Below are 19,833 nucleotides of genomic sequence, written 5' to 3'. Positions count from 1 at the left end.
TAGTTCAACTAGCCAATCTACATTGCACGCTGTGAGCTTGACTGTCCATTTTAACTATTGGAAAATGTTTCGCAAAATAGTAAAAAAGGGGTTTAGCGGTGACGAAAATGGAGCCCTAGTGGACAAGAAGTCATTTTACACTTGGTTGCATGCTGAAAGTAGCAGATCTACAAGCTCACAACGCGTTGCACAGCTTGTAGATCTGCTATTTTCAGCATTAAAGCATTGTAAGATCGGCTATTTTCAACAAGTGTAAAATGAGCCATTACGACGGCATCAAGGCCCGCCAAAATACATTTTAGTCGACTAAGTGAACTGCAGATTACACTAAAACACTAAAACATTCCAGGTGACTAAAATATGACAAAAACTAAATGAAGGTTCAGTCCAAAGACTATGACTAAACTAAAATAGAAATTTGCTGCCAATTTCTTTTTTGAAATGATCAATTCATCAAACGCTGATCGCTCATTAATAGTAAACCATGGGCTCACATGCACAACAACATGCATGCACACATACTGTACACACAGAAGAAATCAGGAGACCAGCTGCATATAGGTTGTGACAGTCATGCATCTCTGCATTATAAATTATATTTAATATAATATTTCCATATAGGACAGTCTCAGGACAACGAATGAATAAACCAAACATAAAGCTCTCCTGACTGTAACGGCACCTCCAGCTTTGTAACAATAGCAGACATGGTCGTACTGTGTGTAATATTGTAATGTGTTTTGTTTTGTTCTCCTGTCTGCCAACTGTCTGTTACATGTTTGTCTAATTGCTTAGAAAAGTGTGTATTTTGTAATCTCTGGATCCCCTTGAGATGAATCATCTCAAGGGGCTATTCCCAATAAAGAATGTCCATAATAGTATACTGGAGCTTGGAACTACAATGTTCTATCCAGTGGTGGAAAGTATCCAAGTACATTTACCTCGGTACAATTTTGAGGTATACTTGAGAACGTCCATTTCTTTATACCTCTGCTCCAAAACATCGTAGAAGCAAAAACATTGTACTTTTTACTCCGCTACAATTATTTGAATTTACTGTGCAGATTTAGATTATTACTGCTGTTAAGTGGCCGATCTACAGGGCACGTCATATCTCGACGACGTGTGAGCTTGTAGATTGGCTATTTTTTAAAGCATACATTTTGAAAACTTTTGTGATGGGGAAAAAAAACTTTTACTTGTAAATAAATAATAATAATAATAATTATTATTATAATAATTATAATAATACAAAATCTGAGTAGTTATTCCACCACTGTCTGTACCCATTAAGACCTGAGGAGTGACCAGATTCTAAAAATGTAAACCTGTTTATCAGTGCAAATCATTGAATATATATTCTTTCAGAGCGAAGGGGGAACAACATATTTTCAGATGGGGGTCCGCGGCCAAATACAGATCATTCTGGGGGTCATTGACATGGAAAAGGTTGAGCACCACTGACCTAGAAACATGAGGTTTTTCAGAAAACTAAGATTTGTTTTAGAATCATCCTCAGGTCTAAATGGGTCAATTGGGAGAGCACAACAACCAATCTCACAGTTTGTCTGAAAGCAGAGTGAACGTTGTAGTTCCAAACCCATCATGAGTTCCACAATTTCCACTGAATGATCAAATCAACATCTTTAGAGATTACAATCTGGGACTATAGTCACTTGAAAACTGTGTTTGCACTACGACGGGGCGTTTGGTCTGCGTTGGTCGGTCATGGAATAGTTCCAGCAGGCTTTTCAGCTCATTGTCAGTATAACAAAATGTGACAAAAGCTCACATGGAGTAGATTTACCCAGGAGCAGGTTTGAAAAGGTCACAAAAATTGCACATTTTCCGACGCCTGTGCAGTCATGGTTTTTAGACAAAGTACTTAGAAATATGGTCGGCGGTATCTGAGAGTCCCAACAACAAAACCAATCCATCGGTTTTGTTTTGTACATAGTCCAAGGGGAAAGTCAGCATTATATCAGAACCAGTTGATGTCCAGAAACCGATGGAGTCCACACATATAGTCCAGATGTCCTGTTTCCTGTCCCAGGGCATGCACTAGATTGATGTACATGTAAGAGAACAACAGCACCATCTAGAGACAACTACAGATATGGGCAACTCCTCTTCAGGTTCTGAGACAGTGGTCCCCAAACTTTTTCATGTCAAGGTCATCAAAATTGACACTAATCAGCCCCCCATTTGAAGAGATATGCCAGGGACCCCCATAAGCAGTGGCGTGCACAGATTTTTTTTTTTCAAAAATAGCAGACCTACAAGCTCGTAGCGCGCCACTCGGTGGCGCGCTATGAGCTTGTAGATCTGCTATTTTTCAATAGCTAAAGCATAACATAATGCTAACACCAAAAGGGGTTCCCGCCCAAAATAGATTAAGGCAACCGGCCGGTTCCACGCGCTGCACAAGGTGCCCTTTTTTTAACTTGAGCACCTGCCCCTCTAAATGTCTGTGCACGCCACTGCCCATAAGAAGATTTTTTACGGCTCTAGCAGTGATTCTCAACCCGTTTAATTTCAAGGAGTTTGACATGCATTAGTCTACAGACCCCCATTTAATGGCATTTCTATCCCTGGGACCCCCAATTTATATTGTAAAATCAATGTTAATTTAACTGAGAGTGTACAAATGGAACCAAACAGACCCGTTTGGTTCCATTTGTACACAGTTACAGACAGTTACAGACATTTGTACACAGTTACAGACCCGTAATGGTCCATTTAGTTCCAAACTATATCATTTAGCTGCGGACCCCCTGGAACTGCCTCAGGGACCCCCAGCCGGACCCCACTTTGGGAACCACTGCTCTAAGCTCCTTTCCAGTGTAAAATACATGTGAGCAGGCTTAAAAGGGGTTCAGTGTTTTTGCTCAAGGGCACTTGGTCACAGAGAGGCAGCAGGGCAGGGAAGCCGACACCTTCCCATCACAGGACAGCCACAGTCGCTGGAATTACCAGTACCAATGGATGGTTACTCAATTAGAGCACAACCACCTAAGCCCTATTTTATATTTTGTGAAGAAAACCAGACGATCTACGAGCTCACAAAACACACCGTGATGTGAGTATAAGCTTGTAGATGTGCTCCGCCTCTTATAGCTATTGTTGCTTTTTTTTTTAAATGGGTGAAAATTGTTGAAAACCTTATCCAGTGGTTAAATGGACACTGTGAAAAGAATCCGGCGTTAACGGTAATATTTCAACTTTGGTAGGACAACAAATTGGCTTCACAATGAATACAATTACGGTCTGAACTTACAATTAACATAATGGGAATAACATAGGCCCTCCCGTACTATACTGTATTTGCATCTCCACGCAGACTGTATACTGTATTTTAGGGACCGTTTCGTCAAACATTGCTTTTTCTCTTCACTAAAGTCAAGAGACATTTTGGTATGTCGTGGCTCAGAAACAGTAAATTAAATGTGTTTGCATGAACTTGGAATGTGCGTCTAAAAGCCTGCAGCTTCGAAAGGAGCTTCCAGCCAAAGCTAAGTGCAGCCTCTCATGACTCAGGGAGCTTAATATATGCCGCCCCATAAGTAAACACAGCAGTGGACCTTGTAGACAAATAGCTGCGCTGAAATGTATACTGTGTAGGCCCTACCGCTGCCAAGAGGATCTGTAGGCGGCATCACAGAGCGCAGTGATTCAACCTTGAACGCAATGGAACATAATAAGCTTAAATATAGTAATGTCTCAGCTAGCGCGGGTGCTTCCAGCAGTTACATTGCGCTAACAACACTATTGTCCATCCCAGTGCCTGCAGTTGTCTTCAACGGTAAACAAAACCTTCCATTTTTCCGGCTGTATGTTATATATCCAGCCTTTTAAAACATCCTGTCAGGCTGGCTATCGCCCTGATGGTCGCATGATTTGCGACACGTGTTCACGGTGTTGAAAGTAAATCCCGTCGTGTCCACATATCTAGAAACAAATGAAACAATAAATTAAAGTTCGGGACGACAGGCCGGTTCTGCAGAACTCTGCATCCTTGTGTGATCTTTCACCACACGTCCAGGTGCTGAATTCTTGCCATCTCAGCAGTTCTGTACAACGTTGTCAAGGTTGTGTATAGAGACTTCAGTGTCCTGTTCCATCCAATCGTCAATTAATGTGTTCAACCTTCAAGGCCTTTGTAAGGCCTTTTCTTAAAAAAAAAAAAAAAAAAAAGGGGGGTTACTTTGTCTCCCTCTAGTGAGGGTTTAGCTGCGGCGCTGCTCCAGGTCTTTCCTGCGCTGTTTGTCCTTCTGTTTCTCCAGCTTGTCCAGAGCCTTGCGCTCCTTATCCGCCGCCGTGTGGATCTCTTTAATACGACGCTTGAGAGCACTGCGGTCTGAAGAGCTCACCACACCCAGACCCTAGAGAGGGTGGGGGGGGGGGGGGGGGGGGGGGGGTCAGAGAGAGAGAGAGAGAGAGAGAGAGAGAGGGGGGGGGGGGATATAACAAGAAGGCAAGACGAAATGAGAAACGACAGGCACATACACCATACAAATCACATAGTAGTACAGCACATCACGTCATAACATAACAACGTGTCACAGCACGTCACATCATCAACACAACACGTTACAAAAGGGGGTCCCCTCGTTTGTGCTTTCTTGGGAGGTTTTCCTTTGATACATGAGTGCATCCGCTTTGGCTGAGTGCCCTATTATACGAACACAACAGGCAGGTTGTTTTCGGGGGAGGGAAGCATAAAGCCCAAGGTCTGTCTACTCCTACGAGCTGTGGTGGCAGCACCTATCAGCGGGGAGTGTTCAACGGGAGGATGGCTAGCACTAGTGGAGCCCCGATGTATAATGACTAAATAAGGGGTGAAATTAATTGTCTACTTTTTGTAACTGTGATTATAAGGGCAACAACATTTCAGGTTCACCTTGAGTTTGCTGCCATCCATCTGCAGCAGATCCTTCCCGTCGATGTCTCTGGCAGTGAACTCTGGGACATACTGCTCCATGTTGAGACTCTGCAGCCACTCACACACCTGCTGGGTGGTCCACAAAGACACCAGAGACACTGCTGGCTCCTCAAAGGGCTGGGGAGGGGGGAAGAGAGAGAGAGAGAGAGACAGAGAGACAGAGAGAGAGAGACGCTTGTATCCAGAGCCACTTACAATAAGCAAGGCAATCACGCATGTATACTGTATTAGAATGCAGAGAGACAGTGTAGTGTCTCAAGAAACAATTGGATCCCAGCGAGGTATAACCAAGAACCTATAGCGTACTAAACAAGGGGCATAGTACATATGTATAGCATAGTATAGTATATATGTATAGTTTATATGTATAGTTTCATGATATAGATATTCCACTGTTACGTTCTTAGCTTACGCATGTTTCATGATAAATGCTTTTTATTTATGTGATGTATTCCCATGCTTTTTTTTGTTCTTGCTTAATGTAAGTCGCTCTGGATTAAGAGCGTCTGCTAAATGCCTAAATTGTAATTGTAAATTGTAAGGGGCGAGGTCTAAAGGCTCATTCATAGTCTGGTGAGGTGACCACCGCTCCGGTGGTGAGCTGACCACCGGAGCTGAAATAACGTTGATTGGTTGGTGAGTAAAAAATCACACCTGTGTGAACTGAGTGGTGCAAGGTCTTATATAGCCTGATCAGCTGTGGTCACTGACGTAATGTCAGTGACGTAATGTCTCATTCCGGCCAATCACAATGCACCATGCTCATTTTTTGGTACGAACAGACACGGGTAAATTCTTTGAGTGGTGTAAACCACTCCTACAACTGGCTTTGTTAGTCTGTCTGTCTGTCTGTCTGTCTGTGCAAAAAAAATGAGCATGGTTGATGCTGATTGGTTGATGCTGATTTCATTACGTCAGACATTACGTCAGAACACAGCTGATCAGGCTATATAATACCTTACACCACTCAGTTCACACGGGTGTGATTTTTTTGGTACGAACAGACACGGGTACATTTTTTTTGGTACGAACAGACACGTAAACTAACAAAGCCAGTTGTAGGAGTGGTTTACACCACTCAAAAACGAGAGATGGCGGTGGTGGTGGTTTGCTCTTCACCGCGGCTCGTGACGTCATGTTGTAGTTCGGTGGTCACCTCGCCACCGAAAATCCAGACTATGAATGAGCCTTAAGCCCTATAGGGCTAATGGAGGCAGAAGGTATAGCAGGAAGGGGTACAAGGAGAGTGAAGTGCAAGGGGGGTGAGGTGGAGTCTGAAGAAGAGGTGAGTCTTTAGATGTTGTGGCAGAACTGCATGGGAGTTTAGTAATTTACGGGAAAAAAACATTAGGAGGTTTCTACCGAACAGCAACGATATGAAAAGCATATTGTGTGACATGTGCTGTATGTATCTGTACCTCGTCAGATGACTGTGACAGGGTGTGGTAGGGATGTGAGGAGCGTGAGGTGGAGTCGACTGGAGGTGGGGAGGAGGGCGGCGGGGGCGAGAACTCTTCACACTCTTCACTCAGAGCTGATTCCTGAAAGGGGGGGCGAGAGAGAGAGAGAGAGGTTTGACGTTTCTTAAAGAACCTGTGACATCCAAAACTGTTGATAATTGTACAAAAGTTATGAAAAAAAAAAGCATAACACAAAACACACCAGGGACTTGTTTCCATTGTGGTCCCTTTCAGAGGACCACAAGAATGACATGGAGACAGGAAATCGAGAGAGAGAGAGAGAGAGAGAGAGAGAGAGAGAGAGAGAGAGAGAGAGAGAGAGAGAGAGAGAGAGAGAGAGAGATACAGAGCAGACAGAGAAACAGGAAGAAAGAGAGAGACGTGAAGTAGAGACAGACAAGATGGAGAGAGGCGAGAAGAAGAGAGCAAGAGCGATAAGGAGAGAGAAAGACAGACAGACAGACAGACAGACAGACAGACAGACAGACAGACAGACAGGCAGACAGACAGACAGACAGACAGACAGACAGGCAGGCAGGCAGGCAGGCAGGCAGGCAGACAGACAGACAGACAGACAGACAGACAGACAGACAGACAGACAGACAGACAGACAGACAGACAGACAGACAGACAGACAGACAGACAGACAGACAGCATAGAGAGAGACAAAGGAAGGAGAGAGGGCCAGCAGGAAGTAGAAAGATGGAATGAATTTTAACATTAACTTTAACATTCAATCAATTAACATTCTTTACATTGGAGTTTGTTGTGTTGTTTTGTTTTGTTTTGCACAAACCTCTGAGTTTTTTTTGTGTTTCTATCAATTTATTTACCTAAATGTAACAAAATCAATGGCCAATGAAGGTCCCCAGGAGCTTTTTTCAGGGCCTAAAACCCATTACAGAGCATTACATTTTCCCTGAAGGGCCCCTGGGAGCCAAGGGCCCCTGGACCACGGCCCCATTGGCCCAATGGCTAATGTGGCCCTGGACAGGCCAGCAAACACGCGATGCTATACCGAAACCCCATGCACCCTCCTGAAGAATCCCCCTTGTTTCCATCTGCTGTTTCAGTGTGCATCAACATTTCACTGTACATTCATTGTACACTGCTGGCCTATACTTGTGTGAGCAAAGGACTAATAAAAACCTGTTGGATCCTTTGAATTTGTCAGGCAGATGGACACTCATTTAATATGACGGGGTGTGGGTGTGTTTTATTGTACTGGAAACAGAATCCCAACCCTGTAGCTCCGCGTCGATACTACTACATATTTGTTGTGACTTCCCAGTATTGCTCACTGGGGGGTGATTTGAAGAGCGGTCGGAGAGAGAGAGAGAGAGTGAGAGAGTGAGAGAGAGGGGGGGTTAATGTAAGATAGGATCTTCTTGTTGGTAAAATTGTTATTTAGAAATACATACTAATCTATTGTTTATAAATGTTTATAAATCCCTTCTATATTTGAATATGTTTGTATGTGCCTTTTATTTTAAATTATCTTTTGTTTGTGGCTTTTTCGGAGCGGGAACTCTGGGGAGTGGGAGGGGTAAAATACGCATTTTTGTAGAAAAACTTAGAAATACACAATAATCACAGAAATCATCATCATCATCATTATCATATGGATTTTTGAAGAGGCTTTTTGCCAAAACTTGCCACGCCCTAAAGCCTTGCCATACCCTGTTTTATCGTCTGCATTGCCTTGCAATTTGCCTGGGTGGCTTATTGTGTGGCTGAAATAGCCATAACGTTCATTTATGTCACCATAAAAATAAATACCAGAATCAACATCATGCTGTATTGGAGAAAACTTGATAGCAATTGATAACATAAACTCATTAGGATTATAGTAGACATTATACTACAGCATGAGACAATGGGGCTTGCACTTGAACATACGTCTATAATTTAGTACTTCAAACATTGAGTTAAATCTCTCACAAATGCACAAACGTTTTTGGTGACTCATTTCATTTTCCGTGTGGCCTACTGGGGTGTTGTTGAGAGCGTGAATTGCCCACCCCAGGTCAGCTTTTGTTAGCAACGAGCGATTAATCACCGCGGCTCTAAATAGAAATGTGCATGCCGTTTGTGATGCTCCACCAGTGGACATGTTTGGAAGGTGTCGTTGGGGGAAGGTACTGTAACTTGCTGCCCAAGCATGTGTCAGGACCACGCCCATGCCCTCTTTCCAGAGATCATCATCTCCAACCTACTAACTATACACACCTGCTCCTCATTAGTCCACACCTATATAATCACCCCCTCTGCCACTCCACTTCAGTCAGTATTGTTTGCCTGCACTAGACACTAGCCACTCTACACGGTCCCGTCCGTTTGTAGCTTATGTCAGTGTTTGTTGCTTATTCTAACTTTGCCTTTGACTACGACTTTTGCCTATTCCCTTGTACCTTTGCCTGGATTTATTAAACATCCTTGAAACCTGCGCCTGCATCCAAGAATGTCATTACGGCATGCCCGTCCGTCCATCTATTGTTAAGCACAGACATCAGGTTATTTACTTCCTTAAGTAGCTTTGTGTGTGCCTGGGTGGCTGGGTGGGTGGCTGGCTGCCTGTGTCTGAGCACGGAAATTGCATTTGGTTGGTTTTCAAAACCAAGTGTCAATTGTGTTTTGCAGCCTAACACACACATACATATTAACTGTATATATGATGATTTCAGGTGTATCAGTACAGTACAGTACAGTACAGTACAGTACAGTACAGTACAGTAGAGGGACGGTAACGGGTCGGTAACTCTGTCATTTCTCCACCGTTTCGGACGCGGGGCGGCTCACTGGAACCGGGCCGGCACCCTGGGCGTGTTCCTGCGGGTCTGGAAGTTCCGGGGACCCCCGGAACTTGCTATGCAATACCCGTTGTACGGTACTTGTACCAGTGTCAGAGTACCCGTTCCACCCATCTGTCTGAGTCACGTTTATGCCCATATATGGAGATTTCTGTATCTGTCTCTCTGTGTCCCTTTATTCCTATATATGGAGTTCTGTGTCAGGCATGCCCATATATGGAGTGTTGTGATGTCAGAACAGGCCAGCTCCATACAGTATATATGGACCCTGGGCAGGGGCCCTGTCCAGAGCCCGGGCAGAGGCCTTTAGTGGCGGTTCCATCTGGACAACCGTGGGTCGGACGGACTTGACACCGGGGACTGCACTCCCTGTGGGGGCGTGTGTGGAAGTCGGTGGGGCGAACGCTTCTTGAGTTACGTGCATTACATTACAGCCGCTCAGCAGCGGGTCATGAAGGGCTCAACTGGGTGGGCGGCTGTTTGATGATGAGGGTTTTCACAAATAACCTAGCAACAATATAATGTTGAAACAATCTATATGAAATATGAGCCAAGGGAAGTCAGGATTAAAAGACAATCTGTTGCAGAAATGCACTAGTGTCTTAATCTTAATTAGTTTACACACACACATGCGCGCGCGCGCACACACACACACACACACACACACACACACACACACACACACACACACACACACACACACACACACACACACACACACACACACACACACACACACACACACACACACACACAGGTTTGCAAAAGACTGCAAACACAGTCAAATGACGGGGATTCTTCTGTGTAACCCATGCAGGCATGCTGTACAGTGTACACACACAGGTCACGCACGCCCGGTGTGTCATGTAACACTATGAGGTTCCAGTCTGAAGGAGACAGATACTGTAGGCAGATATGGCCATGCATTACAACGAGAACATTACTCGTGCACACACACACACACACACACACACACACACACACACACACACACACACACACACACACACACACACACACACACACACACACACACACACACACACACACACACAGAGAGTAATAAGCCTATTCAAGCCATTAGGATGCTTGCTGATGGGTATTTAATGGAACTCTTTCCACTTTGCGTTAATGGCTAGGGAGAGATAGATAGACAGACAGATGGGGAGAGAGAGAGAGAGAGAGAGAGAGAGAGAGAGAGAGAGAGAGAGAGAGAGAGAGAGAGAGAGAGAGAGAGAGAGAGAGAGAGAAGAGAGATGAGAGAGAGAGAGAGAGAGAGAGAGAGAGAGAGAGAGAGAGAGAGAGAGATATGAGAGACTGAACACAAACAAGGGAATGAGGAATGAAAAAGGTAGAAAGAAACTAAGAAAGAAAAGGAAGAGAGGGACAGAAAGGAATAAATTGAGACGGCCGGTTTGATGAGAGAGAGAGAGAGAGAGAGAGAGAGAGAGAGGAGAGGGTTTTTGAGTGGTGTAAACCACTCCTACAACTGGCTTTGTTTGTCTGTCTGTCTGTCTGTGCAAAAAAAATGAGCATGGTTGATGCTGATTGGTTGATGCTGATTTCATTACGTCAGACATTACATCAGAACACAGCTAATCAGGCTATATAATACCTTACACCACTCAGTTCACACGGGTGTGATTTTTTGTATTACTATTAAATCTCACAGGTTTCAGCTTCACCCAGCTGATGGCTGCTCAGATGGTCATGGTGAGTGCTGGGAGGGGGGGGGGGGGGGGGGGGGTGGGGACAGTGAGGCATTAAATGGTAAATAGTGCATTCATATAGCGCTTGGCATAGATAGCATTACATTCACCCATTCACACACACACACACACACACACACACACACACACACACACACACACACACACACACACACACACACACACACACACACACACACACACACACACACACACATTCATACACCGAAGGCAATTAGGCAATTACCTATTCACCTAAAACTGGAGTATAAATACATGTTATACTTTAGCTGTTGAAAAATAGCAGATCTACAAGCTCATAGCGCGGCACCGAGTGCCGCCATGAAATAGTTTGAGAACCACTGACATAGAAACATAGGTTTTTCAGAACACTGTCATGATTTAGAAGACTGTAGAATCGGTCTCGGTCGAAATGGGTTAAGGGTGTGCACTAGAAAGGTTGTGTGGACTCACCAAAGTAAGCAAGTATGCACAGTTATGCTCTTCTGAGCATAACTGTGTCATGGCATTCATTCAGAAATTCTAAAGCAATGCTAATGTTATTTATCCACAATTACAGTTGATGCCATGTAAATAAAGTAAAATCACACCCGTGTGAACTGAGTGGTGCAATTCCCCCCCCCCCCTCTCTCTCATTAGCAGGCAACAGTGCAGCACTATCTCTCTCTCTCTGTTTCTGGCACAACAGCGCCACTTTTGGTACTCATTGGTACTGGTCACACACAAACATGAACACACGGTTGAACACACACAAACATGAACACACGGTTGAACACACACAAACATGAACACACGGTTGAACACACACAAACATGAACACACGGTTGAACACACACAAACATGAACACACGGTTGAACACACACAAACATGAACACACGGTTGAACACACACAAACATGAACACACGGTTGAACACACACAAACATGAACACACTGTTGAACACACACATGCATGAACACACGGTTGAACACACACAAACATGAACACACTGTTGAACACACACATGCATGAACACACGGTTGAACACACACAAACATGAACACACTGTTGAACACACACATGCATGAACACACGGTTGAACACACACAAACATGAACACACGGTTGAACACACACAAACATGAACACACGGTTGAACACACACAAACATGAACACACGGTTGAACACACAAACATGAACACACGGTTGAACACACAAACATGAACACACGGTTGAACACACAAACATGAACACACGGTTGAACACACAAACATGAACACACGGTTAAACACACACAAACATGAACACACGGTTGAACACACAAACATGAACACACGGTTGAACACACAAACATGAACACACGGTTGAACACACAAACATGAACACACGGTTAAACACACACAAACATGAACACACGGTTGAACACACACATGCATGAACACACGGTTGAACACACACAAACATGAACACACGGTTGAACACACACAAACATGAACACACGGTTGAACACACACATGCATGAACACACGGTTGAACACACACAAACATGAACACACGGTTGAACACACACAAACATGAACACACGGTTGAACACACACAAACATGAACACACGGTTGAACACAGACATTGCTGTTCCTTGGAGTGGTTGCACCACTCAAAAAACACTGCTTCCCACTCTGTCTAATGTAGCCTCAGCTCAATAATAGGCTATGGCTGTTGCTGAATCAGCTGTGTAAGTGTGTGTGTGCGTGTGCGTGTGCGCGTGCGTGTGTGCGTGCGTGCGCATGCGTGTAAGGGACAGGTGACCAAATTAGCCAGCAACAGATGAGAAGCAACCCGACAGGGAGAAGGATGGAGAGAGTCGATAAAAACAAGAAGAGATGGAGAACAGGAGGAGAATGATGCTCTTTATTCCGCACGCACGCACGCACGCACGCACGCACGCACGCACGCACGCACGCACGCACGCACGCACGCACGCACGCACACACACACACACACACAGCGATGTATACTGTAGATCAGTTATTTTAACAACGTAAACCTCATGGCCGCAGGCCTAAGACGCCTGCAGCACGCATGCTCTGAGCTGCGGTCCGCTCTGGATGTCGTTTAGATTATTATTATTTTGACCTCTATACCACTGCATGGTCGTTGGATATGATAACATCACATTACGGTAAGAAAGGCGATGGACCGGAATTCTCCGGTATATACACGTCTTTTCTAACCAAACCGTGGGGGGGCCTTGGACGTTGTATACACATCTTTAGGTCCTGATATCAAACGAGATCGCTGTAATTCAATTATTATTATTATTTTTTCCTTCTTCAGCGATCCTATAGACCTGTTTCGCGCATGCGCACTGCCGTTCACTTCCTTGTTTACGACTAATCTACGGCTCTCACGGGTTTCGACCCAAAACGCCGATGTTCTGTACTCATTTCTGACTTCAGCAAGCATCTCGTTTTGGAAGATGCTTTTTCGTCAACTAGACTAAAATGTTAGGAAGGGACTAGTGGACAAGAGATCCAATATAAGTAATTTTACACTTGGTTGCATGCTGAAAACTGCAGCCGATCTACAAGCTCACAACACGTCGCAGCGCGACGCATTGTGAGCTTGTAGATCAGCTGTTTTCAGCAAGCATAAAATCATGGCATCAAGGCCTGCCAAAATACATTTTAGCCGACTAAATCAACTGTATGATTTAGTCGACTAAAATGTATGATATTTAGTCGACTAAAACTAGACTAAAACATTCCAGGTGACTAAAATGTGACTAAAACTAAATGAAAACTATTCAAGAGACTATGACTAAAACCAAAATCTAAACGTGCTGCCAAAAACAACGCTGGACCGTATGTATACACACACGGCATGCGCTCCTGCATGGTACTGTATGTCGTACCTGTGAGTGTGACTTGCGGGGGCTGGAGGAGGAGGCGTGCACAGAAGGAGGTGCTTTGGGGGAGCAGGGAGGAGTTCCAGAGGAGGAGATGGAGCCTCCTCGGCCCTCAGTGAACCAGGAGAACGGGACGAAGGAGCCGGATGAGCGGGACGGGCTCTCTGACGGCTCCCTGAGACCACACACACGCACGCACGCATGCACGCACGCACACACACACACAAAACACTGTATGTCACATATTGAACAGATGCTATGTGCGTGACATCATCATCATACCCAAAAGTTATGTGGAAACGTTTTACTGAAAAACTAGCTGCCTGGCCATGACAGCCCATATACATCCAAACGGAATGGTGTATATACGCAAAGCTTGAATGTGCGCTGGGTCTTCTTTCTGCAAAGTTTTTGTTTCAGAAAAAAAATCCACAATAAACATGTTATGAGCTACTTACAATACATAAAAATAACAATAATCACCGTGCAGGTGATTATTTTTCTAAGTGTTAGAGTTTGGAAGCGCTCGTTTTCAATTACACACCATCCTGCTGGCTCCTGGCTGCATTATGTGCAATTTAGAAACAACGCGGTATACGCAGGACCGTTGAGTGATTTCCAACGAGCGCTTCCAAACTCCATGCTCGGTTCAGATTTTACGGGGGCCAGTTTCGAATTGCAGCCGTCCGTAGGTGCCCTTTGAGAGCGTTTTTGTTTAAGGAGTCATGGTATTCACATGTCTTAACGACTGTTGGTAGGGCGTTCCACATTTTGGTGGCATAGGAGCGAAAATTAATTTAGTCCCTTGTGTGTGCCGAATCTGGGTTGTACATGGTTTGTTGAACTCCCTCTGGTGTTGTGGGTGTGGACTTCGTGTGGACTTGTGGTAACTTTAAAGTTTCCACTTTAGTCTTATTTAATTCATACTTAGTCGCACAACGTGTCTTGCAAATAATAGTGAAAATAGCAGATCTACAAATTCACAACGTTTTGCAGTGCAACGTGTTGCAGGTCGGCTATTTTCAATATTTAAAAAGGAAAAAAAGAAAATAGGTCCATGTGGGTTGTGTCTCGTCTATTAGCAACATGAGTGTTCTATCTATTTGAAATATCAATAATCATAGAGGAGAGAGAGAGTGATTCTGTACTCACCTGCTGCCCATAGACAGCCTGTTGGATTTGTCCTTCCTCACACGAACATAAGAACGCCTGAGAGTCACCCTATGAATGAGATATAGGATGGAGATGGATAGAGATAACAAAGATGAACAGAATGTTCAAGGTCAACATTCAATAATGTTCAACAATGACAACATATCTGAACAATGGAAGGTGCGTGCGTGCGTGCGTGCGTGCGTGCGTGCGTGCGTGCGTGCGTGCGTATACAAGTGCCTGAATGCAAGCCTCACCCCAGATCCAGGAATCGTCTCTTGGTCTTCTTATCAAAGATAACAGTGGGACTACTGGGGTCTGCTGGACTGGTGTCACGGCTGTTGTCTGATACTAGCACTATAACACACACATGCACACACACACGCACACGCGCACACACACGTACACACACACACAGAGAGACACACATGTTAACCACTTTTACAGTGGCTTCCCTATTGTGTCATTATAGGCTTAAATGTTTTCCAAAAATCCTAATTTGATCTCTCTTCTGGAATTTCCTTTGGGATCATATCTATCTCTAAAATGGTACGGCACTATCTCTGAAAATTAGACTGGCTGTATTCTAAAAAACGATTAAAATAAATGTCACCACTGCAGTATGTATAGTTATTCAAGGGGTATTTTGTAATGTAAAGTGTTTATATGCATAACAAATGAATCAAGTAATTATTTAACACTTTTGAAGTGTTTAGAGTGCTGGCAATTGGCAAAGCAGAGAAAAACAGACAGAAGGAGGCAGAAAGTAGAGATGATATGACATGGTTATACTGTACTACTGTAGGTATAAATGTAGCCGCATTGATTTAGCCGATTATGAAAAATATATATACAATAGAATGTTTTCGTGTTGTACTCGTTGATATACACTATAAAGCGACTTTGGGTACTTACAATAGTGCTATATAAATCTGAGAGATAATGAGAAAATGTAAAAAAAAATATGCTTCTCAGTTATTGAATTAACCTATGAGCAAGATGTATTTGTTATTTTCAGGATGCATCTTACACTAGTACTAGTCAGGGAGGATTTATAATCAAAAGAGAGTGAAAAAAATCACACCCGTGTGAAGTAAGTGGTGCAACTCCGTGTGGGGGTCCCCGGGGGGGGGGGGGGGTCCAGACCCACAGGAACGCACCCAGGGTGCCGGCCCGATTCCGGCGAGCCGCCCTGCGTCCGAAACGGTTGAGAAATGACAGAGTTACCGCGTGGGGGTCCCTCTACTGTACCCTCCACTGTACTGTACTGTACTGTCACTGTACTGTACTGGCACACCCGAAATCACCATATATAAAGTTAATATGTGCGTGTGTGTTTGTGTGTGTGTGTGTTAGGTTGCGCACAGGTGGTGAAAAACAACCATGCTGTTTTCGTGCTCATACCCAGACACCCACCCAGGAGGTTGCACCACTTAATGACATTCTATCAGCAATCAGTATCACAATGAATCATTAGTTGTGTAAAAAAAGAATAAACATCGCTATTGTGATGGCATGCCTCCTGGCAGAGATCTAATCAAATAAAATCCGCATTATCCTCACGTCACACATTTACAACATGTATAAAAGAATGGGTGGAATAATTTGGGGAGGCAAGCGTCCCACAAATTGCAGTTACATTTACATTCTTACATTAAGAGTAACAGTTTCAAACTAACAAAGTAACAAATATCCGTTCATCTGTCTCTCGTGCAAATAAAAGACATATGGGATAGTATAGCAAATATCAAATATGAATAAAATGTATGGTCATAGAAATGTCATATATGAAGTACCAATTCAATGGAAACGTTTAACCAATTCTGGGCGGGAACCCCTTTTGGTGTTTTAAGCATTACTTTAGCTATTGAAAAATAGCAGATCTACAAGCTCATAGCGCGGCAGGTTTGCTATTTTTGAAAAATTGTGAAAATGTGGCGCAAATCTTTGAATATATATTCTTTCAACGTTTTTAACTCAAATCTTTGCTACTAGGAGGGTCCCTGGAACAACATGTTTTCAGATGGGGGGACGGTGGCCAAATACATATATTTTTGACATGAAAATGTTTGAGAACCAGTGACACTGAAACATGTTTTTTTTGTAGAATCATGGCTGCTGTGTGGGACGCGCTTCGGACCTTTGGTGTGTCGGATCTGCGTGTGCACCCCGTGTGGGAACCGTCCCTCAGTCTGTTTGTTGGGCATTTGATACTGCGGTATCGCCTGCTGCCTTAATATGGTGGCAGGCAGCGAGAACAGATTGTCGCTGGGCTGGTGATGATCCTCTTAACCTTGGCTATGCACCCACTTGGCGTCCATATACATACTATAGGGCTCCATTTTCGCCAATGTAGATTGGCTATAGTAGAACTATTCAAAAGGTTTTTGCAAAATAGTAAAAAAAAAAAAAAAAAAAAAAGGCAAAGAAGTTTAGGGATAAGGGATTTACGGTGACGAAAATGGAGCCCATTATATATCTCCTGGAGGCAGTATAGAGCGTCGCAGTCCCGCCCCCATCATGACGACGCCAGGCCCAGGAAATGATTCCCAATGCATTTTTCCCATAGACAAAAAGTATCAAAAAGTATTTATTTAAAGACCTTTTAAGACCTTTTAACATTTCAAAAAGTATTTATTTAAAGACCTTTTAACATTTCAAAAAGTATTTATTTAAAGACCTTTTAAGACCTTTTAACAACAAAAAAAGTGTTGTAACCTGCCGTTTTATTCTTCTTTCTAATTATTTGTTCAGCCCGAAAAATTGTGTTTGTTGTCATGATTTGTCACAACTCGAGTTGGCTTTGTACGAGGCTTTTAAAAGGTCTTTAAATAAATACTTTTTGAAATGTCTATGAGGAAAATGAACGGGGAATCATTTCCTGGGCCCTGGTAGGGGGCGGGACTGCGACGCGCTATACCCAGGGTGCCCAAAAGGTAGATTGTGATCTACCAGTAGATCACAAAGGCTGTGCAGTTAGACCACATGGCATGGTTCTACAAATATATTTAATTTAAATATAAAAAAAACTGTTTTGCATGTGCCACTTGAATTAAGGTGACTTGATTGACTGACATCTATAAGGGCCTGTCAGCTCAAACCCACAATGCAATACTTTGTTTTCTAGAGTGTTGTACACAAACGTCAGTAGCATTACAAAGTTATAATACAAAAAAACCCTACCAATTAAAAATGTCCCTCTATTTCCCATTCCAAGTGTGCTTGTCTCATGTCATACTGTATGTAACTATTCCAAGGCCCCTCAGGTACATTTTTAAACAAACGTCAGCAATGGGATCAAAACATTTTTGGTGGGTAGATCTCATTGAGCTGGTCATTTTGAAAGTGGCTCTCAAGTCAAAAAAGTGTGGGCACCTCTGCTCTATACCATCCACAGCACAGACACACACACACACACACACACACACACACACACACACACACACCACCACCACCCTCGCTATAGCACTCAGGCAGTGCGGTGGTTCCCATTACCAGGCGGTGTTGCCGGCAGCTCTCGGTGGTTCTGCTGTACAACAACAAGGTCCTGAGGAGAGGCTGCATGGGGCATCATGCTCAATTTCCTCCAGCATTAGGCTATGTACGGGAATACAGGGATTACGGGGATGTTCTGTATATATGCATGTGTCAGCTCGTTTCATGGGTTTGCTGTAGGGCTGTCTACACTGAGAGACCTGAGATGCATAACGGCTTGTAAAACCTCGCACGCACCCACGCACGCACGCACGCACCACTCTGTACACAGTGTTCTTCATTATCTATGCACACAGAGCTTGTACACTGGTATGTTTTCATTTAAAAATCCACCCTGGGATGGCTGCCTTAGTTATTTATCCACTTACATGTAATGTAAACAGTGTGGCTATTAGCCTATATACGCTCCCAGCCCGGGCTTCATCACTCTCTCAGTCAACTCCGTATAGTAAAGAAAAGGCCTTCTGCTATATACTCTGCCCAACCAAAAAATGATACATTCACCCATTCACACCCCGACCATGCAAGGCATGCACAAACCTGCTCATCGGGAGCAATTAGGGGTTCTTCGGAGTCTCGCTCAAGGAACTTTGACACTAACTCTAGGGGAGCCCGGATCGAACTGGGTGCCAATGCGGCCGCTCTACCTCCTGAGCCACTGACGCGTCGCCCCAGCGTGCATGTCCGCGAGTGTGTATCAGTCCATCATCGCGTATCTCGGGAACTTGTGTGTCTATCGCCGAGGACCTGAGGGAGTGCAGTGCACGGTGTGAAGGCGCTCGGATCAGCGGTTCTCAAACAATACCCGTGTCATGTCAATCAATGTACATTGTACAGTATAGTGCTACAGCACTGACATCATAGACTGACCTCCAAGTACTAAAGTAATGGCTACGGAACTGCATATAATATAGCCAGGGGGGTGTAACACCCGGGTGGAAAGCCAACATCTTAACCACTAAGCCAAAAAGGGATATCCCTGTGATTCGGGGGAGATATTAGACTTTTTGGCCATCAGGCAACTGTTGCTATGCAGGTCAAGCTTTCGCCACCTCACAGCTCTAAATGTTATTTTTGCATGACTGTGTTGTTGAACATATACACAGCTTATATGTCGTTACACGACTGAGTCTGACCCCCCCAGGTGATGGCAATAATACTAATGACCGTAGTCTTACCGTGCAACATGAAAACTCGGGTGGTCGTAAAAAGTTGATTTCTCCCTCTGTCATTTCCTCGTATTTCTAGTTTATTTAAATAATGTCGTGCAAATTTGTCCAGTGCATAGCCTACTGCAGGCCTGGTTGACTAGATTTAGAAGACATTTTGATGCTCTTTCTATACTGAAATGATGGATT

The 19,833-nt window shown here is 44.0% G+C and overlaps 1 protein-coding gene across 1 annotated transcript in view; it reads right to left on the bottom strand.

The window, feature by feature from the left end:
- Positions 1-4,226: 4,226 nt before the first annotated feature.
- The window catches only part of samd14 (sterile alpha motif domain containing 14), a gene marked incomplete at its 3' end in the record, with an annotated part of 30,096 nt that continues 14,489 nt past the window's right edge, over positions 4,227-19,833 (bottom strand). Inside the window, exons 5-10 of the mRNA XM_079521373.1 lie at positions 15,238-15,337; positions 14,981-15,049; positions 13,835-14,003; positions 6,361-6,483; positions 4,901-5,059; positions 4,227-4,382 (exon numbers count right to left, since the gene is read on the bottom strand). Coding sequence (XP_079377499.1) covers positions 4,227-4,382; positions 4,901-5,059; positions 6,361-6,483; positions 13,835-14,003; positions 14,981-15,049; positions 15,238-15,337 — 776 coding nt within the window. The remainder of the gene's footprint in view (positions 4,383-4,900; positions 5,060-6,360; positions 6,484-13,834; positions 14,004-14,980; positions 15,050-15,237; positions 15,338-19,833) is intronic.

Source organism: Electrona antarctica (genome assembly GCF_951216825.1).
Source record: "Electrona antarctica genome assembly, chromosome: 14".
Taxonomy (NCBI): domain Eukaryota; kingdom Metazoa; phylum Chordata; class Actinopteri; order Myctophiformes; family Myctophidae; genus Electrona; species Electrona antarctica.
This window is presented reverse-complemented; position numbering and strand designations above follow the sequence as displayed.